The 16283-nt window shown below is 44.0% G+C and overlaps 1 protein-coding gene across 12 annotated transcripts in view; it reads right to left on the reverse strand.

The window, feature by feature from the left end:
* Positions 1 to 16283, reverse strand: part of ZNF445 (zinc finger protein 445) — a 59740-nt gene that overhangs the window by 5844 nt on the left and 37613 nt on the right. For 3 of the 12 annotated variants that reach the window (XM_059879815.1, XM_059879816.1, XM_059879813.1), the window contains 8 exons: positions 8201 to 8250; positions 7685 to 7771; positions 6711 to 6804; positions 5737 to 6308; positions 3335 to 3503; positions 2916 to 2992; positions 2515 to 2641; positions 690 to 800 (listed from right to left, as the gene is read on the reverse strand). In XM_059879815.1, the coding sequence (XP_059735798.1) occupies positions 690 to 800; positions 2515 to 2641; positions 2916 to 2992; positions 3335 to 3503; positions 5737 to 6165 (913 nt within the window). In that variant the 5' untranslated portion in view covers positions 6166 to 6308; positions 6711 to 6804; positions 7685 to 7771; positions 8201 to 8250. The remainder of the gene's footprint in view (positions 1 to 689; positions 801 to 2514; positions 2642 to 2915; positions 2993 to 3334; positions 3504 to 5736; positions 6309 to 6710; positions 6805 to 7684; positions 7772 to 8200; positions 8251 to 16283) is intronic. The other 9 variants (XM_024982943.2, XM_059879812.1, NM_001205819.3 and 6 more) reach the window with 4 other exon arrangements.

Here is a 16283-nt window from a genome sequence, read left to right on the forward strand (position 1 = left end):
GGGACCAAAAAATGTCATGAACTTAGGTGGTGAGGCTTTTGCCTGACTGCCAGTAGCTTTACAAAAACAGTCAGGGATAAGGCAAAACATGGAGGGGTATTCCAGATGACAGAAAGGGGAGAGCAGAAGCAAGATGGGTACACCAGCTGGCCACATGCAGGGATCAAATCCAGGGGAAAACCGAAAGGGTTGAGAAGGGAGTGTTAAACAGCAAGAGAGGGGAGAGGAAGCATGACACGCACACATGACAGGAAGGTCCTCAAGAGCTGAGAGGAAGGGCTTGAGGAGAGCTGGCTGCAAGGGCTGCAAGCTGACCACAGGGGAAGGACCAAGCAAAGAACAGCAGCAAAAGTGGGATGAGGGGGTGCCAGGAGCAGGAAGGGCAGAGCAGTACAGGGCTGAGGAGGAGCATCAGTGAATGGACAAGATGACAGTGATGCTGTCCTGTGGGCAAGAGCTGCTCCTGAGAGGGCTTCTGGGTGAGGGGAAAGGCTGAAAACCAACATCTAAGAGGCCACTCTGGAGGGGAGAAGCCCAAGCACCCAACATTTATTAGCAACACTGCTAAGGCTCTTCCTTCTAGCAAACAACAGAAAGAGTCTCCCACGATTTTCGTAGTGTAAAAGACCTTAAGAAACAGAAGAGCAGATGTGAAAGGAGCAAGACTTGGTCATTTCTCTGGAACTCACCTGCAGGGGCAGCACCTGGATTCCCCTTAAACTGAACTCCCTGGACATTCAGGCCCCATGGCTCCCTTGCCTCCAGCCAGGAGATGAGAGCAGGTTTGGTGAATGGCCCCACTGCAGAAGAGAAAAGAAGGGGATGTGACTGGACAGTAGATGAACCAGGCAGAACTACTCTCCAGGACCCTCTCAGGACTGAGCTCCTGATAGGGAGGAGGGGAAGCCCAGGACGCCAGTGGAGAAAGTCAGGGCAGGATGCCCAGACAGGGATTTCTTTCTGACAGTTCTGAGCAGAGACAAGATAGTTCAGTTCAGTTCAGTCACTCAGTCATGTCTGACCCTTTGCGAACCCATGAACCGCAGCACGCCAGGCCTCCCTGTCCATCACCAATTCCCGGAGTTTATCCAAACTCATGTCCACTGAGTTGGTGATGCCATCCAACCATCTCATCCTCTGTCATCCCCTTCTCCTCCTGCCCTCAATCTTTCCAAGCATCAGGGTCATTTCAAATGAGTCAGCTCTTCACGTCAGGTGGCCAAAGTATTGGAGTTTCAGCTTCAACATCAGTCCTTCCAATGAACACCCAGGATTGATCTCCTTTAGGATGGACTGGTTGGACCTCCTTGCAGTCCAAGGGACTCTCAAGAGGCTTCTGCAACACCACAGTTGAAAGTCATCAATTCTTCGGCGCTCAGCTTTCTTTATAGTCCAACTCTCACATCCACACGTGACTACTGGAAAAACAATACCCTTGACTAGACGGACCTTTGTCAACAAAGAAATGTCTCTGCTTTTTAATACGCTATCTAGGTTGGTCATAACTTTCCTTCCAAGGAGTAAGCGTCTTTTAATTTCATGGCTGCAATCACCATCTACAGTGATTTTGGACCCCCAAAAAACAAAACTCAGCCACTGATTCCACTGTTTCCCCATCTATTTGCCATGAAGTGATGGGACCGGATGCAATAATGTTAGTTTTCTGAATGCTGAGCTTTAAGCCAACTTTTTCACTCTCTTCTTTCACTTTCATCAAGAGGCTCTTTAGTTCTTCACTTTCTGCCATAAGGGTGGTGTCATCTGCATATCTGAGGTTATTGGTATTTCTCCCGGCAATCTTGATTCCAGCTTGTGCTTCTTCCAGCCCAGCGTTTCTCATGATGTACTCTGCATAGAAGTTAAATAAGCAGGGTGATAATATACAGCCTTGATGTACTCCTTTTCCTATTTGGAACCAATCTGTTGTTCCATGTCCAGTTCTAACTGTTGCTTCCTGACCTGCATACAGGTTTCTCAAGAGGCAAGTCAGGTGGTCTGGTATTCCCATCTCTTTCAGAATTTTCCACAGTTTATTGTGATCCACATGGTCAAAGGCTTTGGCATAGTCAATAAAGCAGAAATAGATGTTTTTCTGGAACTCTCTTGCTTTTTCAATGATCCAGCAGATGTTGGCAATTTGATCTCTGGTTCCTCTGCCTTTTCCAAAACCAGCTTGAGATGAGATAAGGCACAGACAAAAGGACTGCTAGGATTCTCCAGAACCAAGTGACAACAAGTGACAACTCAATCAGATAAATCAGCTAACTTTTTTTTGAGGCCTGAATAAACCAGGAACTTGACACATACGACTTTTAATTTTTTACAGTATCTCAGCAGGACAGGCAATATATCCCCATTTTTAAGGAGGAAGACTGAAGTAATGGATTAAGTGATTTGGTTAGTAGTGACACAGACAGGACCCAGACTCAGGTCAGGACCCCTTCCTGGCACCACAATGAGAACTATGGAGGCAGAACTAGAGGCAGGCGGAAGATGGTGACAGTGACACCTTACCCACAGAAGCCATGTTTCCATAATTCTCTAGCATCACATCCCTGTACAGGTTCCTCTGAGAAGCGTCCAGCAATCCCCACTCATCCTGGGAGAAGGTCACCTCCACATCCTTGAAAGTCATAGTCCCCTGGAAAAAACACAGTCCGATGCCTGAGAACCACTCCACAGCTCCCAGCTTTTAGAGTGGGGAAGTGGGGCTGGCTCTGAGTACAGGATGGATCTGGTCAAGGTGAAAGGGAAGGTAATCACCCAGCACAAGAGCTCTGGGCTCCAGGGGGAGAATCTGGTCTCTGGGATGTGAGGTCACTGGACAGAAAGACCCAGGACAAGGGAGAGCTGCAGCTACCCCATTAGGCAGCAACAGTGGGACAGCAGGAAGGCTCAAAGGTCCTGTGGCTCACCTGAGGCTGGGCTGTCACCTGGTTGTCTGCGCATCCCTCCTTCGAGCAAAGGGCAGGCACCTGTGCAGCAGGAGGATCTAAAGAAGAAAGAGCTGTGAGAAAGGGCAGCCCGGTTCCAGCGTCCCACTGAGAAGCCCACTCTTCCCCCCACATAGAGGACTCCTGGGCCCCGCAAGCAGGTATGGGCTGTTTTAAATGCCCATTTCAAATTTCCCCCATGTCTGCTGGGGTCAGGGAGCAGGGGGTGCAATGGGAGGAAAAGTCAGGTACACGTGGGTCACAGAAGGATAAAAAGGACACAGAGCTCAAGGCCAGGACAGAAGGGATTCTAGTGAGAGGACAGAGGGTGGAAAGACGGTATCATAGGAGGTTCGGGAAGTGTGGCACAAGCTGGGATCTTAGAGCCGGGCAGCAAGTACCGGGTTGCCCAGCCAGGAAGTCACGCACTCCTATTTCATAGGGAGGCTGCAGGTGGTCCCCCAGAGCCGAGCCGCTCCTGAGAGGTGAAGCAGGGGGCCATATCTGTGCGGCTCGCAGGGCTCCTGTGCCCATCCAATGCACATCTGGGCTCTGGGCAGGGGCTGGGTCCTGGCAAGAAGAAAATGTTGTGAGAGGATCCCTGTAGGAATCAGAAAGCACACGCAGAGAACAGGCCACCCGGCTGATCTCTAAAAGGCAGAGGCCCAGGAAACGGTGAGCTGGGCCCTTTATTACCTACAGGCAGAACAGAAAGGAGGACCAGAAAGCCCAGGAAGGATCCCCCTCACCCCTCCACCTCCCTGGGCTCTAATAAGGGCCATGCAGAGACAGGTAGAGCCGGATTCTCACTCGACACAGGAAAGCGCCTGGTTGGTCAGTGACAGTACTGCTGTTCCAACCTTGGGTGCTACAGTGATACCTGCCCCCTAGCCCTCAGCCCCACCCCTGGCCTGGAACTTAGAAATGAGAGAAGAGATTCCTCCCTGAGAGGTAAACTGATAATGGTTGACAGCAGAGATGCAGCCGGATAATATCTACCAAGTGTCAGACACTGCTCTAGGTAATACTATGCCAAGTGACCTCAAAAAGGCAGCAAGACTCCCAGACTGTAAACCTGAGTGAAAGAATAATACCACTGGAGCAGCAATGCTAACTGTGAGTGCCAGCTATAGACGCACACAAGAAAAGGTCTCAGGAGCAAAAAAAATGGGCAGTGCCCACACAAGCCGAGACCTGGAGACGCAGCCTTTGTGCTGGGACTTCAAAAGTCCTGGTCTCTGGAAGTAAGGCTACTCCTGACACAGAAGTGAGCATAGGAAGCTGCAGTCAATGAACTTTAGGTTTTTCTGGTCCTGTGGCCAAAACATTCTCTGTACTGATTTGGATGGATCTTAACCTGAGGCCATTAAATATCTAAGACACAGCTAGAGCCTGAAGAGGATACAGCCATCACAGCAATTTATCTCCTATTCCTCCCAAATCCCACCAAAGGGAAAATAAAGCAAGAACAGCACAAATGACTTTAAGGACAAACTCTCGGGCACCAGTTTCTCACGTTTTGGTAAGTCGGATAAACTATAAGGGGATTCTGTAATTTCATATGCATCTTGACTATTTCTGCTCATTTTTTAGAATTTGGTAGGCTTTTTACCAGCCTGTTTTCTGTTTTCAAATTCCTAACTAACTTTCAACCAGATAACCCCTTTCTGCTCATTTGACTATGTTTTCATCGATTTTTAAACCACACACTTTGTCCTACCTGATTTGAATATACTCGAGCCACAATTTTGTACCTACTGTGTACCTTATTTGCTTTAAAAGTTATCTTTAGGTCATTTTGAACATCTCATTGTTTTTGGTAAAAATTATAAATGTTCTTTCAGATTTTAAAAAATAGTACCCAATACTGAGCAAAGAGGTTTTCTCTTTTAACATCTGTTACCATATACTGCTGGTAGACCATGTCAGAGACCACATTCAGAGGATTTATTGATCCAATTTTTATTTTACTTTTAGGGGAAAAGTGTCTTAAACTTTTGTTTCATAAATCTTAAACATAACCTTCATTTATGCATGAATGAATCATATATGAAGAATTACACACATTATATAAAAATTTTTAAAAGCCTACAAAAATGATAAAATACTCCTTAAACACAAAAACCTCAAAGGTAGGAGAAGCACCGAGAGGCGGGCCTGTGTGGGGCAGAGGAGCTCATGGGTGCACTTGAACTGATCCGCTGCTCCGCCGCCAGCCCCGGGACTGTCAGCTCTGTCCCCCAGCACCAAGCGCAGGACGGGCCCATGGCAGGCACTCAAGGATACTCCTAGCCCCAGGCTGCCCCTCACCATTCATCTATCCCATCTCCCCCGCACAGAACAAATCTTCAAAAGTTTACTGAGAAAGAGATAAGATGACACATGTATACTGCTCTTCTAGGTCTCATCAATATGTATTTAGAAACCAAGGATCCTGACACTAACTTTCCTACTTCTGAGCAAGAGATAACCTCCACTTTACACATGGGTAGCAAGTCAAGTTAGGTATGTGGAGATACACTTTGTGTAAGTCAATGTGTCCAAAACCTCATTACTGTTATTTTGGATACTTGCAGACCCTCTTCTTCCTGGAGCTTATATTCCCCTGCGAAGGAGGAAGGAGCTGCCTGCTAAACGGTCCTTGGCTGTGGGTCCAGTTCTTTTCTGTTCCGGTGCCATGGAATGAGCAGGGAAGGCTTCCCGTGAACTCCTCCGTGGTGAGGGTTCAGAAGTCCAGCCCCTCCCCCCACAAGTGGACTCACTGGCAGAGTTCACTGGGCGCCGCACACTGTCTCACACTCACCCTCCACGGTGTCTCATCAAAGTCCCTCTGAAGCTCTTCCAGCAAGGCCACAGCCTCCCCACCACTCTCAGGGTGATGCAGCTGCACCCAGGTCCGGAGCTCCTCTGGCAGGATGCTCAGAAACTGCTCCAGCACCAGCAGCTCGAGGATCTGGGCCTTTGAGAGAACATCTGGCCTCAGCCACCAGCGGCATAGCTCCCGGAGCCGGCTCAGGGTCTCCAGAGGCCCAGAAGACTCGTGGTAGCGAAGCTGCCTGAAGAGCTGGCGGAACAGCTCCTGGCCAGGACGGTTGAGTGTCTGTGGTCTGGCAGCCGGCACTGAAGTGTAGCTTTCATCCTCTTCTTCCTTCTTTACCATCTGAAGGCGTCCTCGCTCCCTGGAAGCTTTGGCCTGAGCTGGATGGACAGCGTACCACCTGCCTGGAGGCATCACTCCTGTTCAAGGTCTTCCCAGCAGAGTGCTACCAAGTCTGCATTAGTTGTGGCTATCACTGCTGGGCCCTTAGGAGTATCTTTTCAGCACCGCTGGGGACAACGCCATTTGCTGGGACATCAGAAGTCACTGGCGAGAGACTGAAATAATCACTGTTACCATTCAGGAAAGATGTGAGAAGGAAGGTGCAAGCAGATGCTGTTAGATCATCTTTGGATTTATGAGAAAAGGGCCTATGAACATTTGCATAGTGGAGCCTGTCAAGATCAAGCATACCAGGAAAAGGGATATTTGTGGTTACCAAAGGCAGGGGCGGGGACCACTGGATGAAGGCAATCAAAGGTACAAACTTTCACTTATGAGACAAACAAGTACTAGGGATATAATGTACAACATGATAAATATAAATAACCCTGTTGTACATTATATATAAAAATTGCTAGGAAGATGAAAATCCTAAGAATTTTCATCACAAGAAAAAAAACTTTTCTATTTCTTTAATTTTCTATTTAAATGAGATGATGAATGTGTACTCAACTTACTGTGACAATCATTTCATGATGTACCTCTGTCAAATCATTATGTTGTCCACCTTAAACTTATAAAGTGCTGTATGTCAATTATATTCCAATAAAACTGGAAGAAAAAAATTTTTTCTTTAAAAAAACAATGGCTGTTTCTACATAATAGAAATGAACAAACCGAAAACAAAATTAAAGAAAACAATTCCATTCACAATTACATGAAAAAGAATAAAATACTTAGAAATAAATTTAACAAAAGAACAAAACTTATACTCTGAAAACAACGAAACACTGCTAGAAGAAATTAAAGGTTTAAATACATGAAAAGACATCCTGTGTTCATGGATCAACACAAAGCACTATTAAGATGACAGCATCACCGACTCAATGGACTTGAGTTTGAGTAAGCTCCGGGAGTTGGTGCCTGGCATACTGCAGTCCATTGGGTTGCAAAGAGTCAGACATGACTGAGCAACTGAACTGAACTGTCCAAATTAATCTATAGATTCCAAAACATCCCTATCAGAATCCCAGCTGGCTTCCTTATAGAAACTGAAAAGCTAATCCTAACATATGGAGACTCAAGAGACCCACACAATACACAACAAAGTCTTGAAAAAGATTAAGTTGGGAACTTCCCTGGTAGTCCAGTGGTTAAGAATTGGCCTGCCAATGCAGAGGGCACGGGTTCCATCTCGGGTCTGGGAAGATCCCAAATGCCTCGGGACAACGAAGCCCATGTACCACAGCTACTGAGCCCATGTATCACAACTACTGAAGCCAGCACCGCCCAGAGCCCATGTTCCACAACCACAGAAGCCGCTGCGAAGGAGGAATCCGAGCACTGCAACTAGAAAGTGGCCCCCACTCGCCACAACTAGAGAAAGCCTGTGTGCAGCAATGAAGACCCAGCACAGCCATCAATGAATAAAAACTTAAAAAGAAAACAAAAACACTAATTTAAAAAGATAAATACACCCCAATCCTCATACCAGCATTATAAAAATAGCCAAGGCATGGAAGCAATCCAAGTCCATTAACAGATGACTGGATAAAGAAGACGTAGAGTATGATTCAACCTAAAAAAGAATGAAATTTTGCCATCTGCAACATGGTTGGACCTGGAGGGCATTATGCTTAGTGAAATAAATCAGAAAAAATACTGTATGTAATCACGTAAATATGGAGTCTAAAAAATATGGGCTCTAGAAAATTAAAATATAATATAGAATCTAAAAAATGAAACAAACAAATGAATTAACCAAACAGAAACAGAACAAACTAGTGGTTACCAACTGGGAGAGGGAGGGGTGGAGGGGCAAGATAAAGGTAGAGGATTAAGAGATATGAACTACTATATATAAAATAAGCTACAAGCATATATTGCCCAGCACAGGGACTACAGCAATATTTTATAATAGCTTTGAATGAGAATAATCTATTTAAAAAATCGAATCACTAAAAATAAAGAGAGTAAGTTGGAAGATTCAAATGACAAATTTCATTACCTTCTTTATAAAAAAAGGCTTCCCAAGTGGCTCAGTGGTGAAGAATCCGCCTGCCAAAGCAAGAGACGTAGGAGACATGAGTTTGATCCCTAGGTTGGGAAGATTCCCTGGAGGAGGAAACAGCAACTCATTCCAGTATTCTTGCCTCAAAAATCCCATGAATAGAGGAATGTGGCAGTCCATGGCGTCACAGAGAGTCGGACACGACTTAGCAATTGAGCACATACTTTATAAAAAAGCATCAAGACACCGTGGTACCGGCATAATGACAGACATATAGATCAATGAAAAATAACTAAGAGTCCAAAACTAACCCATATATCTACGGTCTATTTAGTTTTAACAAGTGTACCAAGACCACTCAAATGGGGTAAGAATAGTCTTCTCAATAAATGGTACTTGGACAACTATATATCTACATGAATGGAATAAAGTTGGATAAGATGGTATACCAAAGTTAACTCAAAATGGATCAAAGACCTAAACATCAGATGCTAAAACTATAATATTCTTATCATAAACTCTTAAGTGCAATATTTTGTGACAACAGATTAGTCAATAGATTCTACCACATGCAAAAAAAGAAACGAAAAAATAAGATAAATTGGACTTCATCTGAATTTAAAATTCTTGTGTTTCAAAGGGCACATGAAGAAAGTGAAAGGCCAATCCACAGAGAGGGAAAAAAATGTGTAAATCATATATCTCATAAGGGACTTGTCACTAGAAAAAATAAATAACTTACAATTCAATAATAAAAAGACAACAGAAGTAAAACTGGACAAAGCATCTTTTCTCCAAAGAAAATATAAAGATGGCTGAAAAACACAAAGGATACTCAACAACAATAGTCATCAGAGAAAAACAAATCAATACCACAATAAAACACCACTTCACATCCACTAGGATGGCTAGAATCAAAACGTCAGAAAACAATATACGCTGGTAGGGACGTGAAGACAGATACTGGAACGCTCATACACTGCTGGTGGGAATGTAAACTGTGCAACTACACTGGAAAATAGTCTCATCATTAAGCTAAACATCCAGTTACTATTAATACTGGCAACTCCATTCCTAAATAGACAGATACAACTGTCCTTCAGTATTCACAGGGGATTCACACAAAAAAACAAAATTCTAACTAAAGACTTAACTTCAAAAACAAATATAAAAAAGTAATAAGAATCCTAGGGTAACCAAGGACTTATTAAAAATCAAAGGAAATAGGTGACATATGACTAGATCTCTGTATTTTAACACCCTTGCTCAAAAAAAAGAAAAAAGAACAAAAGCACAAACCAATGGAAAGACGTGAAAAGGTAAACTGCCACCAGGAAAGGTAGTTTGAAAGTCTGCAGTAGACCTAAAATGTCATGTTACTTACGACCCTGAAAAGTCACTTCTAGGAAGCTCCCTGGAAAAGCACTGTACAGGTATTCAGGCATTTGCATACTAGAGTACTCTCTGTAACAACATAATATTGGAAATGACCTATTTGTCCATCAATACAACTAAATAAAAGTGCAGCAATTTACAGACTGAAACACCATACAATAATTTAAAAGACTGTACTAGACCCTTAAGCAATAATACAATTGTTTCACTGTTGACTGGGTGGTCAGGCTGTGCAGCTAAGGTTAAAAAGCAGATAAGTGCCAACCACAGAAGAGACCAGAGCATAATTTTAAGTTGCTGCGAACAGACAAAACACACAGTAGGCTCTAGTGACACAGTTTACTTAAAGCAAGAGAAGAAAACATGCGCTTCCCTGATAGCTCAGCTGGTAAATTATCCGCCTGCAATGCGGGAGACCCCAGTTCAGTTCCTGGATCAGGAAGATGCCCTAGATAAAGGATAGGCTACCCACTCAAGTATTCTTGGGCTCCCCTTGTGGCTCAGCTGGTAAAGATTCTGCCTGCAATATGGGAGACCTGGGTTCGATCCCTGGGTTGGGAAGATCCCCTGGAGAAGGGAAAGGCTCCCCACTCTAGTATTCTGGCATGGAGAATTCCATGGACAGTCCATGGGGGTCACAAAGAGTTGTACATGACTGAGCGACTTTCACTTCACTTCACTTCATAATAGAGTAGGACCTTGACCCCTCTTCTGAAATACAGAAAGCAGGGTGAGCATGGGGGGCCACTGACACATGCACTTAAGAAGAAAAGAGAGGTATAAACACCAAACCAGGAAAGACAGTCCCTCAAAAGGCTGGAAGTACAGCAGAGGCTGTGAGGATTCAATTTCTTTGCAAGAATATGTCCTCAGCCAGAGGCTAGTATTACAGTGCTATGCAAGAGAGAAGTTGCACCTAAATTTGCTGTTTTTCCCGACAAACATAGAAAACATAAACTAAGTTAAAAAGAACACCCTAGATGTAGCTGGAGGAAAAAACCTTAAATTCTATTTACATATAAGTATGTCTAGGTCAGGGGCAGCAGCCGGGAGGAGCAACCCCACGTCCAAGGAGTGGGCGCAGGAGGGCCGAAAGGAGCTACTCCACGTTCACGATCAGGAGGGGTGGCCGTGAGGGTATAACCCTCGTCCAAGGTAAGGAGCAGCGGCTGCGCTTTGCTGGAGCAGCCCTGAAGAGATACCCCACGTTCAAGGTAAGAGAAACCCAAGTAAGACGGTAGGTGTTGCGAGAGGGCATCAGAGGGCAGACACACTGAAACCATAATCACAGAAAACTAAACAATCTGATCACACAGATCACAGCCTTGTCTAACTCAATGAAACTAAGCCATGCCGTGTGGGGCCACCTAAGAAGGGCGGGTCATGGTGGAGAGGTCTGACAGAATGTGGTCCACTGGAGAAGGGAAAGGCACACCACTTCAGTATTCTTGCCTTGAGAACCCCATGAACAGTATGACAAGGTAAAATGATAGGATACTGAAAAATGAACTCCCCGGGTCAGTAGGTACCCAATATGCTACTGGAGATCAGTGGAGAAATAACTCCAGAAAGAATGAAGAGATGAAGCCAAAGCAAAGGCAATACCCAGTTGTGGATGTGGCCGGTGATAGAAGCAAGGTCTGATGCTGTAAAGAGCAATATTGCAGAAGAACCTGGAATGTCAGGTCCATGAATCAAGGCAAACCGGAAGTGGTCAAACAGGAGATGGCAAGAGTGAACGTCAACATTCTAGGAATCAGAGAACTAAAATGGACTGGAATGGGTGAATTTAACTCAGATGACCATTATATCTACTACTGTGGGCAGGAATCCCTTAGAAGAAATGGAGTAGCCATCATATCCAACAAGAGAGTCCGAAATGCAATACTTGGATGCAATCTCAAAAACGACAGAATGATCTCTGTTCGTTTCTAAGGCAAACAATTCAATATCACGGTAATTCAAGCCTATGCCCCAACCAGTAACACTGAAGAAGCTGAAGTTGAATGGTTCTATGAAGACCTATAAGATCTTTTGGAACTAACACCCAAAAAAGATACTCTTTTCATTATAGGGGACTGGAATGCAAAAGTAGGAAGTCAAGAAACACCTGGAGTAACAGGCAAATTTGGCCTTGGAGTACAAGAAGAGGCAGGGCAAAGGCTAATAGAGTTTTGCCAAGAGAATGCACTGGTCATAGCAAACACCCTCTTCCAACAACACAAGAGAAGAGTCTACACATGAACATCACCAGATGGTCAACACCAAAATCAGACTGATTATGTTCTTTGCAGCCAAAGATGGAGAAGCTCTATACAGTCAGCAAAAACAAGACCGGGAGCTGACTGTGGCTCAGACCATGAACTCCTTATTGCCAAATTCAGACTTAAATTGAAGAAAGTAGGGAAAACCACTAGACCATTCAGGTATGACCTAAATCAAATCCCTTATGATTATACAGTGGAAGTGAGAAATAGATTTAAGGGACTAGATCTGATAGACAGTTGCCTGAAGAACTATGGACGGAGGTTCATGACATTGTACAGGAAACAGGGATCAAGACCATCCCCATGGAAAAGAAATGCAAAATGGCGGTCTGCTGAGGCCTTACAAATAGCTGTGAAAAAAAGAGAAGTGAAAAGCAAAGGAGAAAAGGAAAGATTTAAGCATCTGAATGCAGAGTTCCAAAGAATAGCAAGAAGAGATAAGATAAGAGATAAGATAAGCCTTCCTCAGTGGTCAATGCATAGAAATTGAGGAAAACAACAGAATGGGAAAGACTAGAGATCTCTTCAACAAAATTAGAGATACCAAGGGAACATTTCATGCAAAGATGGGCTTGATAAAGGACAGAAATGGTATGGACCTAACAGAAGCAGAAGATATTAAGAAGAGGTGGCAAGAATACACAGGAGAACTGTACAAAAAAGAGCTTCACGACCAAGATAATCACGATGGTGTGATCACTCACCTAGAGCCAGACATCCTGGAATGTGAAGTCAAGTGGGCCTTAGAAAGCATCACTACGAACAAAGCTAGTGGAGGTGATGGAATTCCAGTTGAGCTATTCCAAATCCTGAAAGATGATGCTGTGAAAGTGCTGCACTCAATATGCCAGCAAATTTGGAAAACTCAGCAGTGGCCACAGGACTGGAAAAGGTCAGTTTTCATCCCAATCCCGAAGAAAGGCAATGCCAAAGAATGCTCAAACTACTGCACAATTGCACTCATCTCACATGCTAGTAAAGTAATGCTCAAAATTCTCCAAGCCAGGCTTCAGCAATACGTGAACCGTGACTTCCAGATTTCCAGAGATCAAATTGCCAACATCCGCTGGATCATGGAAAAAGCAAGAGAGTTCCAGAAAAACATCTATTTCTGCTTTATTGACTATGCCAAAGACTTTGACTGTGTGGATCAGAATAAACTGTGGAAAATTCTGAAAGAGATGGGAATACCAGACCACCTGACTTGCCTCTTGAGAAACCTATATGCAGGTCAGGAAGCAACAGTTAGAACTGGACATGGAACAACAGATTGGTTCCAAATAGGAAAAGGAGTATGTCAAGGCTGTATATTGTCATCCTGCTTATTTTACTTATATGCAGAGTACATCATGAGAAACGCTGGGCTGCAAGAAGCACAAGCTGGAATCAAGATTGCCGGGAGAAATCTCAGTAACCTCAGATATGCAGATGAGACCACCCTCGTGGTAGAAAATGAAGAGGAACTAAAGAGCCTCTTGATGAAAGTGAAAGAAGAGAGTGAAAAAGTTGGCTTAAAGCTCAACATTCAGAAAACTAACATCATTGCATCTGGTCCCATCACTTTATGGGAAATAGATGGGGAAACAGTGGAAACAGTGGCAGACTTTATTTTTTTGGGCTCCAAAATCACTGCAGATGGTGACCCGCAGCCATGAACTTAAAAGACGCTTACTCCTTGGAAGGAAAGTTATGACTAACCTAGACAGCATATTAAAAAGCAGAGACATTACTTTGCCAACAAAGGTCCGTCTAGTCAAGGCTATGGTTTTTCCAGTGGTCATGTATGGATGTGAGAGCTGGAATGTGAAGAAAGCTGAGTGCGGAAGAACTGATGTTTTTGAACTGTGGTGTTGGAGAAAACTCTTGAGAGTCCCTTGGACTGCAAGAAGATCCAACCAGTCCATCCTAAAGGAGATCAGTCCTGGGTGTTCACCGGAAGGACTGATGCTAAAGCTGAAACTCCAACACTTTGGCCACTTGATGCAAAGAGTTGACTCATTGGAAAAGACTCTGATGCTGGGAGGGATTAGGGGGAGGAGGAGAAGGGGACGACAGAGGATGAGATGGCTGGATGGCATCACTGATGCAATGGACGTGATTTTGAGTGAACTCCGGGAGTTGGTGATAGACAGGGAGGCCTGGCATGCTGCGATTCATGGGGTCACAAAAAGTCGGACACGACTGAGCGACTGAACTGAACTGATGTCTAGGTATGATGTACATATAAGCACTTGAAAGATTTTTAAATGGCCAAAAAAGCATGTACAAAAACTTACTGACAGTGGAGGTGGAGTGGTTGGGAATAACAGTTAAAGGAGCCTTTATTTGCAGTGATTTGATTTTTTAAATTTATATACAAGGTCTCTTTACTAAAATGTACATCAAAAATAATGAATGCAAATATCCCAAAATGTAAGAAGAGGTTTACTTCTGTGTACTGCCTGCCAGTTAGTTTCTTCTTTATATTTTTTGTCTTTTCCCAATTTCCCCAAATAAATTAAGTTTTTGAAATTATAGTTATGAACTCTTTTATGTCTTAAAAATAAAACACCCTTGCTTATACACAAAAAAGTTCCCAAGCCTTGGCCACCAAAGTGTTTTCCACAGTTATCTACTCTGGCAAGTATAACTAGAGGGTTTTCCCTTCCTATTTTTCTATATTTCCTAAACTGTTCAACATTATTTCTATAATCAGCAAGGTGATCAATAATTCTGTTTAAAAAACAAAGCAACTGGAATTCCCTGGCGGTCCAGTGGTTAGGACTCAGTGTTTTCACTGCTGGGCCCAGGTTCAATCCCTGGTCAGGAAACTAAGCTCTCACAAGGAGAGCAGCGAAAAAAGAAAGAAAGCAACTGAGTATTAGCACCCTGGACTGAAAGGTGGCCACTAAGCAGAAGAGGCTGCACATCCTTGAAGGGAACTTGTAAGTGGATCTCAAGCAACTGTAAAAGGAAAAAGAAACCTAGTTGACCCTAGTTCTAGTTAAGCCACTCAGTCAACAACCAAACCAAAGAAGGCAAGCTGAACTGAGAACATGTCAGATAAAAATTGACAACTGAGGCACAGAACAAAAGAGAGCAAAATGCTGCCCAAAACCACAACATGCAAAAGAAAACAAGAGAGAGCATGTTAAAACTAAACAAAGCAAAAAAAGCCTATAAAGAGCTATTCATGATGTACCCCTATGTCCAAAGCAGCACTGCTCATAATAGCTGAAACATGCAAACAACCTAAATGTCCATCGACAAATGAATGGATAAAGAAGATGAGGTACATATACACAATACTCAGCCATAAAAAAGCAATGAATGAATGCCATTTGCAGCAACATGGATACAACTAGACGTGATCATACTAAGTGAACTAAGTCAGACACACCAAGACAAATGCCACACGGAATCACTTGTATGCGGAATCTAAAGTATGACCCAGTGGACTTCCCAGGTGGCTCAGTGGTAAAGAAGCCGCCTGCCAATGCAGGGAACACAGGTTTGATTCCCCGTCTGGAAGATTCCACATGCCGAAGAACAACTAAGCTTGAATACCAGAACTACTGAGCCTGTGCTCTAGAGCCTGGGAGCCACAAGTACTGAAGATCTCGAGTCCTCAAGCCTGTGCTCCACAAGAGAAGCCACTCCAACGAAAGCCCAAACACCCTCCGCCACTAGAGAGAAGCCCGTACTGCCACAAAGACCCAGAACAGTCAAAAATAAACAATAAAATAAAGTAGGACACAAATGAGTCTACCTACAAAACAGAAACTGACTCATAGACACAGAAAAAAGACCACTTGGGGTTGCTAAGGGGGAAGGAGAGAGGGAGAGGGATGGACAGGAGTTTGGGGTTGGCAGACGCAAACCATTACATTTAGAAGGGATAAACAAGGTCCCAGTGTATAGCACAAAGAACTATATTCAATATCTTGTGATAAACCATTAATGAAAAGGAATATAAAAATCAGAAGAAAAGAAGTATGCATGGCTATTAGCATAACTGACACCATCACGGGCCCATTCAATTCCTCCCGTCCCTCCACTGACCCTACCTATGACTGTACTACAAGGTAAGTCACTTTTCTGTCATCAAGGGCTTTGAAGTTAACAGACACTTTTTTTTTGGATTGTTAGTTCTAGGCGGCTGCAATGCTCTGTTAGTCTCCAAACAATGATGAAGACCTTCACTGACGTACTTCCGTTGCCTCCGAGACTAGTTAGCCATTCATAAAACCTAATTTAGCAATGCACTTCCTGTTTCCAAGCACATGCTCCCACACCCTAGGTTAACTACAAAACTGTCCCAGTGGCCCCTCAGCAGCACAAAGGGAAGCTGCAACTGCTTCCAGTTTGTCCACCTGATCTCACCATGTGAGTTGACGACTCTCTAATACACTGATCCATTGATTACATGGAGTCACCTG

The sequence above is a fragment of the Bos taurus genome, chromosome 22 (assembly GCF_002263795.3).
Source record: "Bos taurus isolate L1 Dominette 01449 registration number 42190680 breed Hereford chromosome 22, ARS-UCD2.0, whole genome shotgun sequence".
In the NCBI taxonomy this organism is placed as follows: domain Eukaryota; kingdom Metazoa; phylum Chordata; class Mammalia; order Artiodactyla; family Bovidae; genus Bos; species Bos taurus.